Consider the following 24,021-nt stretch of genomic DNA (forward strand, 5'->3'; position numbering starts at 1 on the left):
GTCGTTTTTGCGTCGGGGGTTAAAAATACGGACGACACGAATTACGATAGCTACAATCGGAGGTCCGAAAAAAAACCAAAAACTTTTATTACTAATTTAATTAAAATCAAAGATACAAAAATTATAGCCTAAGTGCGATGACAATTGTTCGAAGTCTGAATCAAGAGTGCGTGCTAATAGAATTGCATTAGTTAGGTAAAGTCGTGTTATGCTGATCTTGCGCCTCGTGCGGCAGGTCGGTGAACGTGCGCAGCTGACTCGGTGGTTGTCCTTATGGTGCAATATGTAATTCCTCCATCCACAGATCGGCGATTATTTTCCCACGTTTAGTGAAAATATCGACGGGAGTTTATCCTGTGTTCGGTGTGTCTCTAAGTTTACTGAGGCTCCTTCGTTGAGTGTTCTGCTACTTGGCTCTGGTTTTGGTGAGATTTCAGTTGAACGGTGCCTGTAGAATTTTCTTAAGATTGCGAACGTAAGTGCGCCTGCACCTAGTATTAGGGTGACGTACAGCGGTATAGTTGTGTGGTATAACGTGTTTGACGGACTCGCATCCAACTGGAGAGGAGTCTCGAATATGAGGTTACTCTCGGCGTCGTGTAGTCCTTTGAGGTCCATGGATTTCAGACTGATGTGAGGATGTACCGTATTAGCTTGATCGTTAGCTTCGCGGGGGATGTCGGCTAGTTTTATAGGATGTCCTTTTATTACATCCTTGTCGTTGGTGATTGTAAACTCCGCTGTTCGTAGATAACATTTCAGTGGGATAGTAACTAGATAGCTTCCTTGTAGTGTAGTGAAATCTTCTCTGTTGCAGGATAACTGTATTTTCGTTGGTCGCGGAAGTGAGATGATATAATGTTGACCATCCAGTTCCTCCATGGCTGGCCTTGACAGGGATACTGTAGCGGGATGGCAGGATCCTTCCGTGTCTTCATTCTTGATCAATCTGTTGATGCAGTCTGGTGATGTCCGAAGTTGAAGGCTAGCTCCTTTCTCGCAGACATAGTGGTGGTTAAACTTCGGGCATTCTGCCTCCATGTACATGAATGAATCCTCATGTGTTGCTAGGAAGGGATATGGTGGGATGAGGACTTCTTGGTTTCGATTGGGTACAATGGACAGTCTAAATAGGTCGAAAACCTCCGACGCTATTATAGGAAATTGAAATGTAATTACTATTTCGCTATCGGTGTAATAGGATCCCGGGCGTATTATGTCATAATATTCTCGCAACTCTAAGTCTAGGACTCTATCGCTACCGTATAATAATTTTAACTTGTCTAACATGCTTCTTAGAACGCTAATCTCTATCATAGAATGATGAGCACTAGAACTACGGATAAATGCTAAACTATTTTCTATTCTTAAAAGCTCCTGGCTCAAATCTTCCACGTTTTCGCTTAAAATTATTAAAAGTTGGGCAAATTTTGCATATTTAATTAAACTATTTTCTCTGTAAGCATTACTATCTAAAATTACCTCTAAGGTGGCGTTAATTTTCTTTTGATTTTCCACCAGGGTGTCTAATATACTGCCTTGGCGACTTGCCCAATCCTTGCTTAGGCTCACGTGACTATTTAACTCTGAAACTATTTTATTCTGGTTCAGTTGTAAGTTTTTGATAAGGTTATTATAGTTAATGGCATCCGACTGGTCTAGGTTTCCGCTGATGCTTTTAATTACTGTCCCCAGTCCGTTCACGAGACCTCTCTTAACTCGTGCCGGTTCTAAGGTTTCAAGCTGACTTGCCACTTTCTGTAATTTATTTACTAGATATATTATTTGATTTTCATATAAAAGGTACGTGTCGTTAACTAGTCTAGCTTTGCATATCTGTAGCTGTCCAAAGGTTAAACTAATTTTATCTTTTATTTCGTCAAGTTGTATATATTGCAGGTAGGTATGGTAATGAGTCGTAAGTCGCATGGGTCCAAGTTTGTAGGGCAGAACTCCGGGTCCATCATCTAGGCTCTCAAGTTTTATCTCCGAGCCCTGCATCAGGGGAATTGTCAGCAGCAAAAGAACTCTGTAACAAGGGATGATCTCCTTTAGGGACGCGTTTTATGCGTGATTTAGCTACGGGTCCTCGTTTTTTGAGGTATAAATGTGTATTGGGAGATCGGCTAGTACTGTATCTTGGGTATAACGAGGGGCGGTTTTCTGTCGGCTTGCTAGGGGGTTTTTTATAAATACTTGTTGCTGCGGGGTATATTCTGGTTCGGGTTCGCGGCTTTTATTCCTACTCTCTATTAGGGAGGTTCGATTTGAAAGGGATGTATCATTAATTATATCATAAACTTGTTTCATTTGCATCTTATGGTTTTGGACATACTGTTGCAAGAGTCGTTCGGTTATGTCAGTGTCGAGAGGGTTTCTGGGGTCGAAATGACCTGTCAATAAGTCGAATGGTCTGCACTTAGTGAAGCTGTGAATAGAACTATTATAGGCTATGATAGCATAGGGCATAAGGTTGATAATAGGTTCATCCTTCTGTTTTAATTTTAGTATGCGGAGATGTTCGAGAAGCGTAGAATGGTAACGTTCTATGATACCGTTATCATTTGGGGAATGAGCCAAAATTTTATGGTGATTTATCTTGTGGAACCTGACAAATTCGGCAAAGAGCTGGTTAGTGAACTCAGTTCCGTTGTCAGTAATTATAGTGATGGGAACTCCATGATGCGTGCAATATTTCAAAAGGGCTTGAAGGATACTAACTGCGGTTCCGTCTCGTAAATGATATGCTTGACCATACTTGGTGAAAACATCCATGAAAGTTACGTATTTTTCATTGTGAACTGTAAATAGGTCCATATGAACTGTCTCAAAAGGCTTAGTCGCGGGGGGTACGATATTGAATTTAGGTCTTACCGAATTTCGGTCATATTTAGCCTGACCGCAAGTAGTGCATTCGTTAATGAATTTCGTGATTTGATCTTTCATTTTAGGCCAATAGAATTTCCGGGAGAGTGCTAGGTAGCATTCGGCAATGCCACGGTGATTGGTTTTCCCATCGTGGTAGTTATTAATGATTTCCTGTTGTCTAAGATAATCCTTTACATTTTCCAATTCTACTTTGGAAAGCACAATATTCATAGTGGAGCTTTTGAAACTGCTCTGGATGATGGGGATGATTTTATACATGGCGAGTGGGGGCTGTATAAGCAGGGCGGTTTTGACCTTCGGGTTGACGTACTCTTTGATAGCGTTAACAACGTCTGTCTCTAAATTGAAATTTGATACTTGGACGGATGCGCGGGTGTGAGTGTCGAAAGGTTTAGTCACGGTCGGTTTCCTTTTTACATCATCTACGACTGTAAGCACGATCTGTCTGTGAAACTTGTTGAGTGGCTCATCGGTAATTGGTACTTCCAATATGGGGCTCTCTTCGCTGGTATGCACAGTTTCTGTGGAAGAATTGCCTAACGTCTCCGGTATTTCTGTAGGGTTGGGTAGTATTGAGCAAAGCTCGTCGGCTACGATGGATTCGATTTCCTCATTGTGGATTTCCACTCTGGATAGGGCATCGGCGTTTGTGTTGGATTTACCTTTTTTATATACGACTGTGTAATCATATTCACTTAGCCTCAGTCTCCATCTGGTGAGACGTGAGTTTGGTTCCTTTATATTCATGATCCACTGCAAGGGCTTGTGATCAGTTAGAATTTTGAATTTACGTCCAAAAAGGTAGGGTCGGAAGTACTTTGTGGCCCAAACTATAGCGAGTAACTCCTTTTCAATCGTACTATAGTTAAGCTCACTCTCGTTAAGGGTTCGGGAAGCATAACATACTGGTCTATCAGACCCTATTGGGCCTTGGGATAAGACAGCGCCCAAAGCGACATTAGAAGCGTCTGTTGTCAGGATAAATTCTCTGGTAAAATCGGGGTATTGTAGCACAGGATCATTTGTAAGGAGAGTTTTGCATTTTTCAAAACAGTTAACATAGTCAGAGTTAAGAGTAATTTTGTTTCCTTTCTTTAGGCAAATAGTAAGGGGCTTAGTAGTATGGGCAAAGTCAGGGATGAATTTTCGGTAATACCCAAGGAGGCCTAAAAATTGCTTAATTTCCTTTGGTGTCTTAGGTATCGGGTAGTTTTGTATCGCAGAGATTTTCTCAGGGTTCGGCTTTATGCCGTCCTTGCTTATTATATGTCCAAGGTAAGGTGTTTCAAGTTTCAGGAATTCGGACTTATCCATCTGGATCTTAAAATTTGATTCTCTTAACCTCTGGAAAACCTTTTCAAGATTGGTCATATGTTCCTGTAACGATGTACTGAAAACAATTATGTCGTCGAGATACACGAGGCAAATTTCGTTTTGGAGGCCTCTCAGCACGTTGTCCATGACCCTCTGGAAAGTGCTGGGTGAATTACGGAGGCCCATCGGCATCCTGAGATACTCAAAATGACCTTGCTCTACGTTGAAGGCTGTCTTTGGTATGTCCTGGGGGTCCATCTCAACTTGATAAAACCCGCTGGCTAGATCCAGTGTGGTAAAATAGTGACATTTTCCCAACTTATCTAGCACATCCGCGATGTTTGGAATCGGGTACTTGTCCTCAATTGTTTTATCATTTAACTTGCGGAAATCGACCACAAGGCGCCATTTTTGCTTCCCTGAAGCATCCACCTTTTTGGGTACAATCCAGATAGGGGAGCTCCAAGCAGAGTCGGAGGGTTGAATTATTCCTTGCTCGAGCATCTTAGCTATCTGATCTCGAACCTCCTGTCTGTGTATAAATGGATACCGATAACTTTTCGTATAAACTGGTACCTCGTCGGTAGTCCTAATTCGGTGTTTAATTTTATTGGTAAATGTAAGGGCTTCTCCCTCAATATAGAAAACGTCGGCATATTGGGAACAAAGTAATTTTAAATTAGTCGCCTCTTCCTCGTTCAAATGTTCCGTGCGCAGGCGCGATACTACGTCCTCCGCGCGTGTACTAGGGCACAGTTCGGTGCGCATGCACTCGATACTATGGAGGTCAGCTTGAGCTGGCTGGTCGAGCGAGAAAATGACGTCATTCGGGGATTGGTTTTCAACCTCTATATATCCACGGCTGTTTTTAACCACTGTAAAACAGGCATGAATCATGCAATTGCTAATTATCTGGTCTCTTACTAAGACCTCACCGTCTGCGGTGTTAATCGGGGCTTTTATTATTTTCGACGTGCCTGCCGGGATTATTTCCTCGAAGTAATTATTTGCTTGGCTCGAGTGATATACTCGTATCGGATTGCTTGAAGTGCGGGTGAATAAAGTGTGTGTTTTAAAGTCAACATTAGCTTCCCAACTCGTTAATAAATTATATCCTATCAGACCATCAAAATAGTCGTGAAAACGATATAAAAATAGTTTTATATCACCAGTGTCATTAAGATCCGGGAAACAGGGTATCGTTAGCGAATAATCATTTCGGCTCACGGCGTGAACGTTGGTGACCTCGAAAGGGTCGTACTTAAGGGGAAAATTTGGGAAATAGCGTTGTACTGCCTCGGGGCTAATAAAGGACTCGTTAGCGCCAGTGTCTATTAAAAGTTTGAGTGGTGGGTCGCTGATCTGAATATAAGGCAGTTTCCTTTGAGACTGTAGATTTATCTCTATTTTGGCTCTCGTGAGCTGCTGTCCTTTTGAAAATTTGGCTGTTCACTAGTGCTGGCGGCAGGTAAAGTCTCGTTGCTGTACTGATAATCATAATACTCTGCTTCGACGTTGGGATCAACGGCGGGATCAGATTCCGTATAATCATCATATGTCACTGTGGTATCGTAACTATATTCCGGTTGCATGTAATAGTTATCATAGTATGAACCACCGGCATTGTATGAACATTCGTTCATGTGAATTTCGCGTGGTTTAAAAGAGGGCTGATTTGACATGGGCAATACCTTTGGAGAATAAGCCTGAACTCCACTCATAGGCTTAGGATTCGATCCGTACTGGGGGTTATTCCTAGGGGTAGTCGAAAAACGTTACTTTGAGGGTTGTAATTAGGGGGACGGGCGCCGAACATCTGTTGCGTCCTAGTGGGCATACGGTTTTGAGGGTACGCTTGCGTTGGGTTAAATTTAGGTGGTTGCGTAGCTTGTTGCGTCGGGCGCTGACCAAAAGGCAGTGACCAATTCGGTATCTGGGGCGAATGGAATGGACGTGGTGGCGTAAACCCTGCGGCTGGCGAGGGCAAAGCTACCCTATTAGGTTGATGCGCTTTAGCAGTATCTCCCCGCTGTTGCACATACATTACATTGAGTTCTTCCTGGACGAATTCTAGGGCCTTCTCAATCGTTTCTGGTCGCATGCACCTAATGCGTGATCCCAAGGGTTCCTTCAGGCCGCGTACAAAAGCTTGCATAGCTATCTTTTTATAAAGAGTCCGTTTAGCTTCTATAGTAGTGCCTAAAGTTTCGTGTAACGTAACATACGTCATCATTGTACTCAAAAGTGTCTGGCAATGGTCGTAAAACTCTTGGGGTGTCCTATTACCCTGGCTGGATATTGAGAGGTCATTGTATAACGCTGTCTCGTCACGTTGGTCAGAGAAATTGTTAACAAGGGCTGTCCTAATACCTAACCAGTTATCAGGAATGCCATTACTATTAATAATGCTTGCAGCAGTACCAGTTATTTTATTTAGTATTCCGTTAACAACAACATAGATTGAGCAATTCTCTTCCGGCTTCATTACGTACATAAGCGTCGACTACTTGATCACATATTTTAATGAATCGCGTAAGGATATTAGGATTGCCGTCAAATTCTGGGACTAGACGCAAGGTCTTGTAAACATCCTCTGGGGTCGCGGACATTACTGTATCGGACTCAAGTAAGGTTACTGAACTATCTAAGGGACTTCCTAACTCTAAGTTGTCTATATTCCTACGTAAATCTAGTGTTGCCCGTCGAACCTGACCCGGTGCAGGTTCTCGAGATCCCGATTTTTTGGGATGAAAAATTATGGAAAATAAGGATATACAGTATAGGGAAGCAAGCACACAAGAACAATTCAGGGGTACTCACATATGCTTCATTCTTGGTCCTTCACGGGAATCGATAGCTGGATTCGCCTCCGGTTTGCAGCTCGTAGATTCTGGATACTCGGCAGCGGTGCTTGATAGCCAACCCGGGTGGCTCGCGAACGCGCGGTCTCGATTTTTAGAAAACCCGAAATATTCGCGAAAACGACCCGCGAGTATCCTACCGACTGCGCCAATTACGATAGCTACAATCGGAGGTCCGAAAAAAAACCAAAAACTTTTATTACTAATTTAATTAAAATCAAAGATACAAAAATTATAGCCTAAGTGCGATGACAATTGTTCGAAGTCTGAATCAAGAGTGCGTGCTAATAGAATTGCATTAGTTAGGTAAAGTCGTGTTATGCTGATCTTGCGCCTCGTGCGGCAGGTCGGTGAACGTGCGCAGCTGACTCGGTGGTTGTCCTTATGGTGCAATATGTAATTCACGTCATCGGTTGTTTAGGTAAAGCGGAAGGAAGAAAGATGTTCCAAAATTTTCAGGCGCGTCCCCAACATGCACGCGCGCCATAGCCGCCTGCTGCGGACGCCGCTGTCGTCCATACACGGCAGATATTTCCAGCTCAGACAGCGATTTACGGTGATGTCAACACACGAGCGAGTCTAGCTGTAGAGACTTGTGTTAGATAAAGACAGAGATAGTGTATGACTCACTCTAACAAAGCTCGCGTCGACAGTATCAGGCGCGTCCTCAACATGCACGCGCGCCATAGCCGCCTGCTGCGGACGCCGCTGTCGTCCATACACGGCAGATATTTCCAGCTCAGACAGCGATTTACGGTGATGTCAACACACGAGCGAGTCTAGCTGTAGAGACTTGTGTTAGATAAAGACAGAGATAGTATATGACTCACTCTAACAAAGCTCGCGTCGAGAGTAGCAGGCGCGTCCCCAACATGCACGCGCGCCATATTAGCCGCCTGCTGCGGGCACCGCTGTCGTCTATACACGGCAGATATTTCCAGCTCACACAGCGATTTGCGGAGCCGCACGAAACCAAGTACGTCGTACTGCCATACCCAGTAGCCTGAAAGTTGAAAAACAAGATTTAGAACACAAATATACAAAGTCTAGGATTATTTCCGGGACCACAAACAATACGGCAATAGACCATATGCTAAACACCTTAACGAACAAAAGGTAATCGTAGTCTCTCCCGTGTAAAAACCGGCCAAGGGCGTGTCGGGCCACGCTCAGTGTAGGGTTCCGTAGTTTTCCGTATTTTTCTCAAAAACTACTGAACCTATCAAGTTCAAAACAATTTTCCTAGAAAGTCTTTATAAACTTCTACTTTTGTGATTTTTTTCATATTTTTTAAACATATGGTTCATAAGTTAGAGGGGGGGGGGACGCACTTTTTTTCCTTTAGGAGCGATTATTTCCGAATATTAATATTTTCAAAAAACGATCTTAGTAAACCCTTATTCATTTTTAAATACCTATCAAACAATATATCACACGTTGGGGTTGGAATGAAAAAAATATCAGCGCCCACTTTACATGTAGGGGGGGGGGTACCCTAATAAAATATTTTTTTCCATTTTTTTTTTGCACTTTGTTGGCGTGATTGATATACATATTGGTACCAAATTACTAGTTGACTACGGAACCCTAATAAAAGAGCTATCATCGCGTCTCTTTCATTTACACGGTAGCGACTGTCTTTTGTTCGTTTCTATTGCCGATAGCTCATCGCTTAGATACTCGCTTTTGACTAAACCAGCGCCTTAGTCCAGATTAAATCCTGTTAAACTTCTCTACCTGTCCTCACTAAAAGTCAAATGCCAAAAGAAGATGTTCATTGTTGCAAGCCATTGACGGTAGAATGTTTGACAGTTATCTATGTAGTGACAGAAGTCGTTAATATTTTTAACCCTTAAATGGATGACCTTGACAAGGATTTGTTCAAATTTCAATTTTGACATGTTGTCAATAGAAAAATACGTGATGCATATATACATCACTATGCATTTAAGGATTAATGACATTTTAAACTAACCATGTAACACAAGTCTTCTTAGTTGAGTACACTGCCAGCACATCAATATGATTGGATTCACGTTGCATGATTCATACTGAAAAATGTACAAATATATTAAACTATAAAAACCTTCAACTGTTATCAAATTAAAGAATCAGCAAAATCGTTAATGATTTATCAGTTCAGCCTTGGATTCAGCATGTGTTGCAAACATATGGTTTTTTCTGATCTTACCTCAGGAGCGCGCAGTGAACGTATGACGTGTGGGCACGACTCGTGAGGCGCGTCCACAACGACGAACTCGCGTAGCGAGTCCTTGTGAAGCCGCACCACATGCTTGATGAGGGGCGGGTGTAACTGCAGCAAAAAAAAAAAATAGGTAAAGCTAGGAACATACTACGCGGACGTCCGCGGTCGCGCGACCGCGACTGATCAGTATGCACGGTCTTCGGGACGTGGCTTCGGCTGACCAAAACATCCAGCGAGCCAGATTTCGATCGGACGTCCGTGCGCTCAAGGCCACGTCCACGACCGACGACCGATAGCGGTCGCGCGACGGCGGACGTCCGCGTAATATGTTCCTAGCTTAATGTAAGTTGATTGCTTGTGTCTTATCTTATTTATTTAATCGTATGGCAAATTATATCTAAAAGCAATCAGAGAGTAGCCTTCTCTTATCTTAGATGGCCTTCACAACTACAAAAGTTTTTGGCAAATATTTTGCCATTGCCAGCTTCATCAAGAAGTTAAGTGGTCAAATATAACTTGTAAGATTTTATGATAGCAATGGGACAGTGGGCTATTTCTCCACAGGGACATTGAGACTTGATACTGACAATTCTGTGCCTATTTCTGGGTTGATAAGTAACATTGTTACTCAGCGTCTTAAATATTTCCTTGTTGAAGAGGCAATGAACGGCGAAGTGTCACAGTCGGGCGACAATAGGCTAGTTTCCTATACTTGAAATAAAATATTTTATGCAGTGCACGAAATAAAGCACCACATAATTAGAAGAAAAATATGGACAGTAGTTATGTTTAAACATAATTTCTATTTAATAAGTCAAAGAGAAAGACAGAAAGTAATGAATTGACCGCGGCGTCACTCCTCAGTATTTCATAGTAATTCCATATTACCAAATCGTTTTGACAGTTCTTAAAAGAAGCTGATTTGACTAGTAGGAAACTAGCCTATTGTCACTATTCTGAAATAGGCCACATGTAGATGTAGCAGTAGATATAAAAGCTTGTAATAAATATCGCGGTACACGCGCACTGGAATATGAGCTGACATAGCTAAACTGTTCTTATAGATTGATTAAAAACTTACAGTTTTACAAAACAGCAGCTTGAGCGATGTGAGAGTCAGCCCCTCGACTAAAACTGTTTCCATGACTTCGTCGATCTTTTTCTCTGGCAATCCAATCTGAAATCATATTATACTGTAATAATAACCATAAATAAAATAAAAACGTTCCTTTGTGGATATTTTCCTACAGTAACGTAGAATTTATGTCAAATGCGGCCATACATTAAAAAATAAAAAATAAAAATAAAATAAATATTATAGGAGCGAGACACAGCGATGGGACTTTTATAATATATAAATACATTCGCACGTATAGCTGCTGTGCTCACACACAAATAAATGCTGTCGCGCTTAGACCAATGTCGTGGCCGGGCCGTTACGTTCTCGTGGTGAGCGAGCAACGAATGTTTCTACGAATTCCAGTACCAATATGCAGTGAAATCATGTGAAAATCACCAGTGTGGCAAGAAATTACTCAGGTCGCGGAGTGGAGCGACCACTTCATCAAAGGTTTTGGAATTGAATGGAGCTCCATAGCTACAATAAGTTTAATTCATTATACGCGATTTAATCCGTTTCCAGTTTTATTTCATGAGTTAGCTATCGCGGTAACCGAAGACAATATTATACAATAAGTTATTTAAAAAACCTTAAAAAGGAGTGTTTTTAGTATCGTGTATCGTGTGACTCACCAAGTTGACAGCGACGTCTAACCCGTTAGGGTAGAAGGTCTGAACCCGGCGCCAGTCCACGGAATGTGCTAGTTTCTTGTTGCATATGATGATGCTGAGCTGGCTGAATGATGTGAGCTGCGAGAGGGTTTCTAGAGTGTCTGTTGTCACGAGGTCGTAGTCCACTAGTATGTGCTGAAAAAAAAAAAATCATAATTAATTTCGAAGTTTACGCACATACAATACAGTCAACCAATTGGAACCCTAGGCCGCTCTACAACCATATCAAAATGACAAGCAGTAAGAGATTTCTTACAATCTGATTTATAACGCCACTATGACATAGTTCTACAGTGGTCTAGGGTTCCAATTGGTTGACTGTACAGTCGCCATTAGATGTATCGCATCGGCTAAGATATTCCCAAATATCTGAATACGCCTTCATTATCAAACCTTAAGTGTTCAGGTACTTTTGAGCATCTTGGGCGCTCCTATATGTCTGAGGAAGCCTACAATTCCTTCAAAAATGTACGTTGTTGGGCTTATAAGGTCAGTTATTTAACGTTAAGTTTCTAATGGATCGGCAACGCGCATGTGTCACCCCTTGAGTTGCAGGCGTCCATAGGTTGAGGTGACCATGTGCAGCAGATGAGGTGGTTTCCATCAGGCGGACCGTATGCTTGTTTGCCACCGACGTAATATAAAAAAATACCTGTAAGCTGGAAAACATCATCGCCTCAGCATTGAATCTGGATAAAACCGCGTCGGCAGGTGACGAGGGGTCAAAGCGAAGCCCGCGGGAGTATAGTTTCACATTGCCATGCTGCAAATAAGGTATAGGTACATTTCAATAATAGTCATGAGATTTTCAGGTGAAATCTGACGTTAACTGTAACATGGACACTGACCACAGACCAACCCCTATAGACATCTATTACAAGACGACTCGCGGTAGCCAGCCTTCCTAGTATTTGCACTGATATAAGCGCGGGCGCTCGCCGTGCCCGATCAGTATCGACCAAGTAACAGACCCGAAAGCAGCGCGTGTTTTTCGCACTAAAAAATTGGAAAAGGGTATTTTGATGCCTTAAAGATGTCCACCTGTAGTGTGAAATGGTGTGGAAAGGTAACAAGAAGCTCAAATTTAAAAACAGACGGCATTACATTCCACAAATAAGTCATATTTATAATTTATTCAGAGCCGGCATAGGTCAACTTACATTGGCCACTTACGCGTCAGTAGAGGGACGGTCATACTTCTGTCCCTTTTTATCTGGCGCGACTGCCCGCCGTCCTTGAAACGGCCAATCACAGCGCGCTTAACACATTCCCCGCCCGCTCCTCGCACCCCAAACACTGGTGACTCGTATCGCGAACAAAATATACAAGATTTCTACTCTATAGGAGGTTCTCTGTGACACTGACTGACTTGCCTAAGTACCGTATAATCGTTCTAAAATGCGGAGGGCCTTTTGAAACCTCTCGCACGGTATGTTTTAGTTTTGAGGCGTCCGCTAGCTGACTCGTGCAGCCAGTGGCGCCAGCAACGCTCTTAAACACATTTTTTAGTTTCTGTTCTATCATCGATTCTGAAGGGGCTTATAGTTTTATGTTTTTAATGGCAACTATCCGAATCATTACAAAGAAGCCATTGAGATATTAGGTTAAATCGGTGATCCATCTAAAATTCCGCGGTTGAATTTTTTTTCGGTGAAGTAACAGATGAAATATTTCAAGAATAAAGACTACCTAAAAAACCTCCATCTAGGCAAGCGAATATATCAGAATCCAAAGGTATAAATTAGATATGGGCCGAGGTTAGTTTTTCAATGTTCGTATTCGGCCGAATAATTCGGTTGCATTGCCGAATATTTACCGAATAAACAAAGTAAATAACTAATGAAGATCTTACGTATTCCATTGGATAAGAAACTCCTATTTTAGTAGCTTTCTAAGGAACTACTAAAAATAAATAATTGTCTATGCGTCAAAATATAAATACAAAGTTGAAAAAACCGTAGTTTAAGAGTTGAGAAGAGTTCAGAGTTGTTTTAACTAAGTTTAAAATAAATCCACTAAATCGTAAGAACATATGTAGTTCTAGTAACATATGTAAACATTATCAGTCATTTAATAGTTTTAATCTTAACATCCGCCTTCTAAATATGGCGTCACCGAATATTCGGCCGAATGTTTGGTTCGGTAAGAGCCGAATCGAATGTTCGGCAAAGTCCATATTCGGCCCATCTCTAGTATAAATCGCCTGGGGGTGTTCCTACACGCGCTTTTGAGCGGGGTTCCGAAACACGGCTATAGACGTCCCTTGCAAAACCTCCATCTAACCAATACCACACATTCAACAATATCTTTACTTACAATTTGTCTCGGCTTCTTGTCATCTACCGCGTCCATTTCGCAGTTGAGCAGCGCGAAGTTCCGTATGCTGTGGGAATGTTTGAATAGCAGGCTCTCTATCATTACTCTGGAACATAAAACACTTTCCTAAGTATTTATAAATGTATCCTAGAATACATTTTATAACCGTGTATTTTTTTATACTATGGACATTCTTACAAGGAAACTACTACTAGGTACTACTGTCCCCCTCCGATTTCATTAATTTTTATGTATGTTATAGAGTACTCAAAAATAACACATACGTATTTTTTTATAGCGGCCCAAACTAATTCTGTTGGGAGAAATTGTCCTTCAGAATCCTGAAAAGTGACAAAACCTTCTAATTTCTTCAAGGAGATTTGTTCAATCATATTTATATACGCAAAAATAAGGTACACGTATTTTGCGTTTTCATCTCAAACTCATATTTGATATAAAAAAGACATGTCAAAGTTTCATATTTTTCATTGTTTTACTCACCTCCTTTTTAGTACCACGATATCGTAAAATTATCAAACTCCTAACCACTTCTCATTAGTCCAGGCTCATCATCAAATCGGAGGGGGACAGTAGGGTACCTTTCCTTGTTAGTTCTTACACTGATCTACTAAGTCCCCGAAGTAAGTTCAAGAACTAGCCAAGTCAAATCCTGAACTTGAACTACTTTAAAAAAAAAAATTATTGATGTCAATTATTTTATCGGCGAAGTATATTGTTTAAAAAACTAGACTTTTTAAATTTATGTTTTTACGAGATTTAGCTTAACTGGAACCAATCATTTTATGATTTTTTTAATACATCATACAAATCACACACATATACTTTATAAACTTAAATAAGTATTAATCAATGAAAAAACGCCCAAGTCCACCGGTAGACGAGCCGGGAATTGAACCCGGGTCTTCAGCTTACGCGGCTAAGGATCAGATATGGTATTGCTCCGTAACCAGTGGCCCATTTCTCGAATCACCAAGTTACAAGTTAAAAAGAGATTCCGCTTATAACTTTTGACTTCGAGAAATGGGCCACTGGTTTTACTCTATGGAATTATGGTGCGATCGCCTGACGATTGATATATTTCGATAAGCGATTCACCCCGAGACTAGGCCGTGCCATATTAAATGTCATACCTGTCTAGTTTGACGTTGCTATGCGCCATCTGCACGCAGCCGGGTCCTATGAATACTATCTCTAGGAGCTTCAGTGTGTCGAAGAATCTGCAAAAAAAAACAATATTTTATTACAATTGTGCCCTATATAAAAATAGATTTAATATTTGAAGTTTTTATCGCTGACTGTATCCTTCAGACATTATTGCAATTTATGCAAGGGATTCGGCTTGGTGCCCATATCTAGTGATATTAAGGGTCGAAACGAGACGATGTCTTTGGACTTCCAAAGTTGTAGATCGCCCTTTTTAGGTTTGTTGCATGAAAAGCGTGTAAATAAATTAATCGATGAAGTTTTTTGCTCGATCCAACGAGACAATATATTTGATAGAGACATATCATGTATCTCCTGCAATTCATATTAAGCGAATACAAAATCACCATTTTTAGCCATCAGGTTCATTGATACTAGTCTTCTAATTTGTAATTCATCACGATACATTTAAATTTAGGTGCAAAGCATGCATATGAAACCGTAACGATGCAAATATATGTGCATACGTTCAGATACTTATCTGTATCATTGATCATATCGTTTTCTGCCACCATTTGAGACTTCTGTATGATACAAAAATGGATTTTATGAAGTTTAGCTTATGTTAAAAATTAGAAGTAGACAATGTACCTACACAAGGGGTGTTATAAGAAACTTAGTATTTGCATAATGTTCGATTGTGGGTAAAAAAAAATACATAAATCCATTTATAAGTGTAATCATTACGTGAGGAGGGAACATATTTCTTTTTGCTGGTTTCGATTTGCGTGCAAGTAAAAAAGTCGTGAAAGTTGGTGAATTTTTTAGGAAATTGCATAAACGGCTGTTAGTGGTTTAACTTAAAATATCCGTTTAATTAACTTTACGTAAATAACCACGATACAAAATTTAAATTTGAAATAGGGGACCGCTTTTCTGATGAAACTTTTTTGATTACATGGCTAAGAACACTCCCAACAAATTCAGGTTTCAAACAAAAAAAGAAACTAAATTGGTTCATCGGTTCGCAACAGACAGACAGAGTCTGTGACGTCTTTTCGCGTAGGGGACGGTAGATAGGTAAACTCGTTGGTCGATCGGTAATCAATAATTAGCACATTAGATACCTACGCAACTAGGTCAATAATTTAAAGGGTTATATGTTCTGTAAAACGTTGTACGATACATGTGCGAACCGCGATTACTGCGAATAGGTAATTCGCTATTCCTGTCGATTTAAAACTTATTTTATCGCTAATGTTGGAAAAGTTTAGTTTATATGATCACTTTGCAATTCTTTTGCCAGAAAGTCAGAAATAATCTATTTTTCTTAGACATAAAAGTACACAGTGACAGTACACATCAAAATAAAAGTTTTTTTCTCGAGGATGTCATAATTTAAGCCCTTAGAAGGACGAGCGTAGTGAGGACTATTAAAAACTGTTAAAAAAAATTCTATTATTTTTGTGCTTTGTCCGATTTTGACAAAAAATGTGTCAATTGAAAGGTATTGTTTAATGTAATCGAAAAAAAAATTTAAAAAAAAAATTGCTAAAAACGTGTAAGAAAAAATTAAAAAAACCTTAAATTTTCGTATCACGCTGAATAACTGCTAAGAACGACAGATAAGATATACAATATCGATATATGAGTTTTTAAAATCAAAGACAAATAAATTCATAATTATAAACTGAAAACCGAATCGAAATCGGATCAGTAGTTTTTAAGATACAAGTTGCCAAAGTTGGCTTAGTTTGTTTATATGGTCGCTTTTAAATTATTCAGCCAAAAAGTCAGAAATAATATATTTTTCTTACAGCTAAGAGTATGCATTGATAGAAGACATCATAATAAATGATTTTCGCTGAGGAATTGAATTTAGTATGCAAGGGCCAAAAACATGTTATTGTATGTGGAGATTTTAATGTTAACTTGCTCGAGTCATCTAGTAATACTGTTAAAATGTTCTGTTTGTTTAAATCATTTAATTTATTTAATTTATTTCTTGAACCTACCCGGGTAGGTGTGACTAGTGCAACATGCCTAGATAATATTTTTTGTAACTGTGAATGTATAGATAAGAAATTATTTAACTGTTTTCATTCCGATCACAGCGGCCAAAGGGCAGCTTTCTTAAACGTTATTCATGATACTCCACAAACAATAACATATAGACCCATTACTGGATCTCGCTTGGAATCATTCAAAAATTAAATTCTACATGGTTTGTCTATAATACCATTTTCGCATTATGACTGTAATCATTTGTATCAAGATGTTTTCAATGTAATTCTTAATCAATTTAATAACAATTTCAAAGTGAAATATATTAGTGGGTCAAAAGTTAAAACAAAGTTTAGTGAATGGGCTACTGTAGGTATTCACAAAAGTAGAAAAAGACTTTATGAACTTTATGGTGAGAGAGAGCTGAACAAGAATTCAGAATTCCTGGACTATGTAAGAAACTACTCAAGAATCTTCAAGAAAGTGTGTTTAACTGCCAAGAAAAACTTTATTAGTTCTAAATTGAAAGTGTCGGACAACAAAGTGAAAACAACTTGGAGTATTATAAATAAAGAAGCTGGTAAATGTAAATCACGCGATTGTCAAGTCAACATTGTATCAGATAATCAACAAATAGTGTCGAACAGCGATGTTGCCTCGGCATTCGAAGATTATTTCTCAAATATAGCCGTTAACACCACAAAATGTTTACATTCTTCTGCGGCTCAAGCCCATTCATTACTTTGTGCTAATGTTAAGAAATGTAATAATTCATTTGAATTTAGTCAAGTAGACTCTGTAAATATTGTTAAAACATTCAAGTCACTCAATTTAAAGAAAACGGAAGACTTATGGGGAACATCAGTTAAAGTAATTAGTCATGTCATAGATATAATAGCACCTTACTTGGCCGTAATATATAATATTTCAATTTCACAAGGCACCTTTCCAGATCTTATGAAATGTAGCAAAGTCATACCGCTTTTTAAATCGGGTGATTCGAGTGATATAACCAATTTCCGTCCCATATCAATACTTCCTGTACTAAGTAAAGTCTTTGAGAAGCTAATGTTAAATGATCTACTGGGACACTTCAACAGACATAGATTACTTACAAGCAAACAGTTCGGTTTCACAAGGGGCCGTTCCACGACCGATGCTGCTTCGGTACTCATTAAACATATATATAATTTTTGGGAAAATTCTTGTGATGCAATTGGCATATTTTGTGATCTTTCAAAAGCCTTTGATTGTGTGGATCATGGAACGCTCATTTTGAAATTAGAACACTATGGTTTGTCTATAAATGCCCTAAACTTTATGTCTTCTTACCTTAGCAATAGAACACAAACAGTAGTTGTTAACAAAACTCGCTCTAGCGGGACTGTAGTCCAATTAGGAGTGCCACAAGGCTCAATTTTAGGTCCATTCCTGTTTTTGGTTTATATAAATGATTTGCCATGTATAGTGAAAAACTTTTGTGAAATAGTACTTTTTGCTGATGATACATCACTGCTTTTTAATGTTGACCGAAAATCTACGGATTACAATGTAATTAATAGCACGTTAGCTGATGTACTGCAGTGGTTTACTGTCAACAATTTACTTCTTAATTCTAAGAAAACCAAATGTATTCGATTTTCTCTGCCGAATGTTAAACCAATCGATACAAAAATACTTTTGAATGATGAATGCTTAGAGATGGTAGATACAACACTGTTTCTTGGTTTAACATTGGACAAAAATCTACAATGGAGTCCTCATATAAAGAAACTAGCAAGCAAATTAAGTTCAGCCGCATACGCCGTTAGGAGAATCAGGCAACTGACTAATGTCGAGACAGCTCGCCTAGTGTATCATAGTTATTTTCACAGTGTAATGTCATACGGTATTCTGGTTTGGGGCAAAGCAGCTGACATACAGACTATCTTTGTATTACAAAAGAGAGCCATTCGTTCTATTTACAACTTAGGAACACGTGAATCAGTAAGAGAACTCTTCAAAGGAATTAATATCTTAACTGTAGCTTCCCAATACATTTATGATAGTATAATTTATGTTGTTAAGAATTTAGACTGTTTCACTAAGAATTCTGATATCCATAATTATAACACTAGAAACAAAAATAAGCTTGCCATAAAGAAGTTTCGTGTCCGTAAAGTACAGAAGTCATTTGTTGGGCAATGCATTAATTTTTATAATAAGTTACCTGACACTGCTTTGAGATTACCCCTCCCAGCTCTTAAGAACTACTTAAAAAAATCATTGATGTTAAAGGCTTATTACAGAGTCGAGGACTATTTGACAGACAAACATGCATGGCCCGAACCAGAAACTACAAAAAACGAATAGCAATTAAAATAATTGTATTATGTATAGAGGACACAGTTCAGATAAGAAAGCACATCAAATATTTTATATTTTATGTTGTGTAGGTAAATTACATATTTAATGATATTGAGATTCATATTATCTTTTTCTTCTATGACAATTTGATATGTTTTCTCTGAAGAAGAACGACGTATTATTAAGCAATAATATAATTGATTGAAATTGATTTCCATAGAGTACCTAGTCTGTTCATATTCTTTGATGAATACTTTTGCATGTTAAATTGTATGTTGTTATTTAATGCATGTTAATTATAAGATGTAATGTTTTGAAAAGAAGTTGCCCGCCGAGTTTCTTGCCGGTCCCATAGTGGATACCCCCCTCCCAACTGAGGGGGGACTGAAATCTTCTCGAGGCTGAGGCGTAGGGTTAGAGCCGGCGTAGCTTTATTTGACGTTCATATGCGCATTGTAATATGCCTACTTGAAAAATAAATATTTCATTTTCATTTTCATTTTTCAGGATATAAAAATTTCATCCCTTAGGAATCCGAGCGTAGCGAGGTCTGCAACGAAAAACAACAAAAAGCAAGTTTTTTTTTTATGTTACATAAATTAATTTCTTTCAACTGACACACGTTTTGTAAAAATCAGACCACCCAAAAAAAAAAACTTGTTTTTGTGTATCGACATTGTATATCTTATCTGTCGTTCTTAGCAGTTATTCAGCGTGATACGAAAATTTAAGTTTTTTTTTTAATTTTTTCTTACACGTTTTTAGCAATTTTTTTTTTATTTTTTTTTCGATTACATTAAACAATAACTTTCAATTGACACATTTTTTGTCAAAATCGGACAAAGCACAAAAATAATAGAATTTTTTTTAACAGTTTTTAATAGTCCTCACTACGCTTGATGTGTAGCTACTCGTTTCGAATTCTTATTTTTCCCCACTTGTAATGTAAGTGCGTTTTCACATTATCGTATCGGATGTCGGATGTATCGGATCATATCGGATGTAGGACCGATAACCGATATCCCATACTTTCAAGCCGGGGTCTTTAATTTTTGCCTTTGAAATCCTTCCGACGTCCCGATATCGGATCGGATAATGTAAAAACGGACTAATGTGCTACTTCCGAATTGCAAAACGGATACGCCATTCAAAGTAACAGTTGATAACGCTTAAAGGGAAAAACAAACTGAAACCCAAACATCCTATAGACTAAGAGCCCAGAGCCGCCAGCCTTTCCTCTTTTTCTCAAGGTTGAAATTTTGGGAAAATGAATAGTTAGTATCGACGATATTATAGCTAGTTCGGTCCAACGACCATCTTTTTGCTACAAGGTTTTTTTTAAACAATAACTTTACCTAAATTCTCAAGGCTGATTTTTATATGTGTTAGAACATACTGTTAGGAATTGATAATAAAAAAAATGGCCGCTGAGCTGAGCTAGCTAATACCTATGCACATATTAAACGTCGACAGATGTAGTGCAAAAAGATTTGCCTTCGTATTGTTACGGAAACGTAACTACGAACGTGTCACGCTATTTCAGTCAGTCTCAGTACAAGATGTACTGACATTGACTGAACTAGCATGACAAATACGAACGTTTCCGGAAAAATACGAAGGAAACCCTTTTCGCACTACATCTGTAACTCTTAAAGACTGTACACGATAAAATCCGGCCATGCATGATATGGGTTTTTTTTTTCCCCTCACTAGCTCGGAAACACGTGTTTTGTCCTTTAATACCAGCGGGTAAAAACGCATTTTATCCACTAGTGGGTAAAGTAATTTGACCTTGAATAACGTCAAATTAACTGCTTTAAAATTGATAAAAGTAGGTGAATCTAGTAATAAAGATGATTTACCACCTGTGGAACTACTGGAAACAGTGATAAACGCATTTTTTGCGTTGTAGTTTCCTCGTACACTCGGGTGCAAATGTATTTTACTTCTCGTGTGTTAAAAAACTCGCAAATTCTCGAACCACTCGCTTCGCTCGTGGTTCAACTATAGAATCCTTTTACTTGCTCGTTTTTCAATTCCACACTCGGCGTTAAAATACAACTTTGCCCCCTTGTATAACAAATAACTATTCCCGAATCCACATTTTGAAGTAATGTTTGTACTTTTATTAACCAGTATATCTTAAATTGTGTAATAATAGTAGCTATTCGTTGTAATGCATGAGTATGTGTGAGTTTTCGCCGAATACAGTCCATAGTAGATACATTTCATTTTTTGTCCAGCGTTTTTTGACACTCTTCACAGGCTTCCTATCCCACTTTTCACAATAGTAGATATATTTTTAAAAGCCGTTTTACACGCATTAGAATGTCCAGGCCCAAAAAAAAATAGTTATTGTAACTCATTTCGACATTTGGGAGTCAGGAAGGCTTTCTACTCCAAGCACTGAAAGTTGTTTTTGTATGGGTAAGCCAAAAAGTGTCAAAAAGTAGAACTCGGCAAAGTTAGGAAACCTCAGAACTTTCTTAATCTTATTACAACCAGAAAAATGTTTACTATTGTAGAATCAGTATATCATCAGGTATATTTTGGCTAATATAATTAAACATTAAAAAATCTTTTTAACATGAAAGTTTTGTAAAGTTTCCCAAAGTGTCATCTATCAAAAATGAGGAAGGTCTGACGGCTCTAGGCTTTTGCTCTACTATAACATTACTACGAAATGACTGAACAGTGCATTCATCTGCGCAACAATGATAGCGATTCATTACATAATGTTGCACAGTCACGTAGTTCAATAATTTTCAGTTTGATGCGTAATGGAGATAGTGTAGCGGATGAGGAAATCATAATAATTGTACTCATTGTTTTTAAATAACACAATTTATCAGATAATGATTGGATCTTGTGTTTATAAAGTTAGATTTATGTTTTCGACTTAGGTATTGGTTTACTGTCGATTTAGAGATTATAAATTGTCACTACTTTCAAAAAAACTTGTATCTTCGTCTGTCAATGAAAAGAAAATTGTAGTAAGAAATTACACTTAGAATAAATTTAATAGCGAAAAATCTTCGGTGAGACTTCAACTTACGATAGAATCGTTCGTAATGTCTGCCCGTTAAAAGAATTCGTCTACTGTAAGACCAAGTGTTCATAGTTATATTCGTTCCTACTAACCTAAAAACCGGCCAAGTACGAGTTGTACTCGCGTTGCAAGGGTTCCGTACACTACAAGAAGGGCTTAAGCGCCTCCTTTTTAGTAGGAACTTAAGTCATTTTTGCGAATAATCGATATTTCGAACAAAACGAAACAGAAATGAGTTTATATGCAGCGGCAGTGAGTGAAATTCGTAATTTGATTTTTTTTGTTTTAAGTCCGACTTACGCTTTACTGAAAAACTACAGACCCATCACGTGCTTGCCTACACTTTACAAGCTCCTTACATCCATTTTGAGAGCAAAAATTAACGCGCATATTGTCGCTAACAACATTCTGGCTCCCGCTCAAAATGGATGTAGGGTTGGGTCCCGTGGTACTAAAGAGCTCCTCCTCATAGACATGACCATCTGCCAACAAGTTCGGCGGAACAAGGGGGCCATTTCGGCCGCTTGGATTGACTATAAGAAGGCCTATGATTCGGTGCCTCATTCATGGCTGAGAAGGGTATTGGAGCTGTATAAACTTGATGCAGCTTTAATATCCTTCCTGGCTGCATGTATGAGGCAGTGGACCACAGTCCTTCGTCAACCAGGAGGCAGGGATGGCCCCCTGGCCCGCAGGACTTCATAAGGATTGAGCGAGGAATATTCCAGGGTGACAGTTTGAGTCCATTATGGTTCTGCCTAGCTCTGAATCCCCTCAGCACGCTGCTGAAGGATTCTGGGCTAGGTTGCCGGCTTCGGAGAGAGGGTGAAGTCATCTCTCACCTTCTGTACATGGACGATCTCAAACTATTTGCACCGAACACCCAAGACCTGATGGTGCTATTGAAAACCACAGAAGTTTTCAGTACTGCCATCAGAATGGAGTTTGGTGTCGATAAGTGTGCGGTCATGCATGTGCAGCGGGGGGAGGTTGTAAATTCAGAAAATTTACAACTTTCTGAGACGATGTCGTTCAGATCTATCTCTGAATCAGAAACCTATAAGTACCTTGGTATGTCACAGTCGTTGGGTATTGAGGATGTTGGCATTAGACGGTCGGTGAAGGAGCGCTTTTTCAGTCGGCTGACAAAAGTCCTTAACAGTCTTTTGTCAGGAGGCAACAAAGTGCGCGCCTTTAACGCCTGGGTAATGCCTCTACTCATATACTCCTTTGGCATACTACGGTGGACCCAGACTGAGCTGGACGCCCTGGATCGGAGGGTCCGCTCACTGCTTACCACACACCGTATGTTACACCCGCGCTCGTCTGTTATGAGATTGTACATCCCACGGAAGTGCGGAGGTCGAGGCTTCCTAAACGCCAAAGATCTCCACAACCGTGAGGTGTACAATCTCAGGAATTACTTCCTTAACAACGAGTGCGGGATGCATCGTGATGTGGTGGCAGTGGACGGAAACCTCACGCCGCTCTCCTTGGCGAAACAGAACTGGCGCAAACCTGTGGTACTAAGTACTGCGGACCGCAAGGCGGTATGGGAGAGCAAGCAGCTACACGGGCGGTTCTACAAGGCCCTCACGGGACCCGATGTAGATCTGCTCGCATCGGTGAACTGGTTACGATTCGGGGACCTCTTCGGAGAAACCGAGGGTTTTGCCTGTGCAATTGCGGACGAAGTTATGATGACGAACAACTACCGGAAATATATCCTGAAGGACGGTACGGTCGACATTTGTCGGGCATGCCGCCGTCCCGGAGAGTCACTCAGGCATATTATTTCCGGTTGTTCTCATCTTGCTAACGGCGAGTACTTGCACAGACATAATCTCGTAGCCAGGATTATTCACCAGCAACTTGCTCTTCAATACGGCCTTGTGGACCGCGAAGTACCGTACTACAAGTACTTACCTGCGCCAGTTCTCGAAAATGGTCGTGCCACGCTCTATTGGGATCGATCTATTATCACTGACAGGACTATTGTAGCCAATAAACCTGACATTGTGATAATAGATCGACTGCAACGCCGGGCAGTGCTCGTTGACATCACCATCCCCCATGATGAG

The 24,021-nt window shown here is 39.6% G+C and overlaps 2 protein-coding genes across 2 annotated transcripts in view; both read right to left on the bottom strand.

The window, feature by feature from the left end:
• The window catches only part of LOC125236908, a 47,484-nt gene that overhangs the window by 5,153 nt on the left and 18,310 nt on the right, over nucleotides 1–24,021 (bottom strand). The window contains exons 4-11 of the mRNA XM_048143828.1: nucleotides 14,529–14,615; nucleotides 13,378–13,483; nucleotides 11,714–11,824; nucleotides 11,023–11,196; nucleotides 10,352–10,447; nucleotides 9,256–9,378; nucleotides 9,040–9,115; nucleotides 7,895–8,067 (exon numbers count right to left, since the gene is read on the bottom strand). Of these exons, the coding sequence (XP_047999785.1) occupies nucleotides 7,895–8,067; nucleotides 9,040–9,115; nucleotides 9,256–9,378; nucleotides 10,352–10,447; nucleotides 11,023–11,196; nucleotides 11,714–11,824; nucleotides 13,378–13,483; nucleotides 14,529–14,615 (946 nt within the window). The remainder of the gene's footprint in view (nucleotides 1–7,894; nucleotides 8,068–9,039; nucleotides 9,116–9,255; nucleotides 9,379–10,351; nucleotides 10,448–11,022; nucleotides 11,197–11,713; nucleotides 11,825–13,377; nucleotides 13,484–14,528; nucleotides 14,616–24,021) is intronic.
• On the bottom strand, nucleotides 57–7,465 carry LOC125236903. The gene is made up of 2 exons (XM_048143822.1): nucleotides 7,024–7,465; nucleotides 57–2,029 (listed from the first exon to the last, which is right to left on the bottom strand). The coding sequence occupies exons 1-2, from the start codon at nucleotides 7,032–7,034 to the stop codon at nucleotides 313–315; spliced, it is 1,728 nt and encodes a 575-aa protein (XP_047999779.1). The 5' UTR covers nucleotides 7,035–7,465; the 3' UTR covers nucleotides 57–312.

This window comes from Leguminivora glycinivorella, chromosome 2 (genome assembly GCF_023078275.1).
Source record: "Leguminivora glycinivorella isolate SPB_JAAS2020 chromosome 2, LegGlyc_1.1, whole genome shotgun sequence".
Lineage (NCBI taxonomy): Eukaryota > Metazoa > Arthropoda > Insecta > Lepidoptera > Tortricidae > Leguminivora > Leguminivora glycinivorella.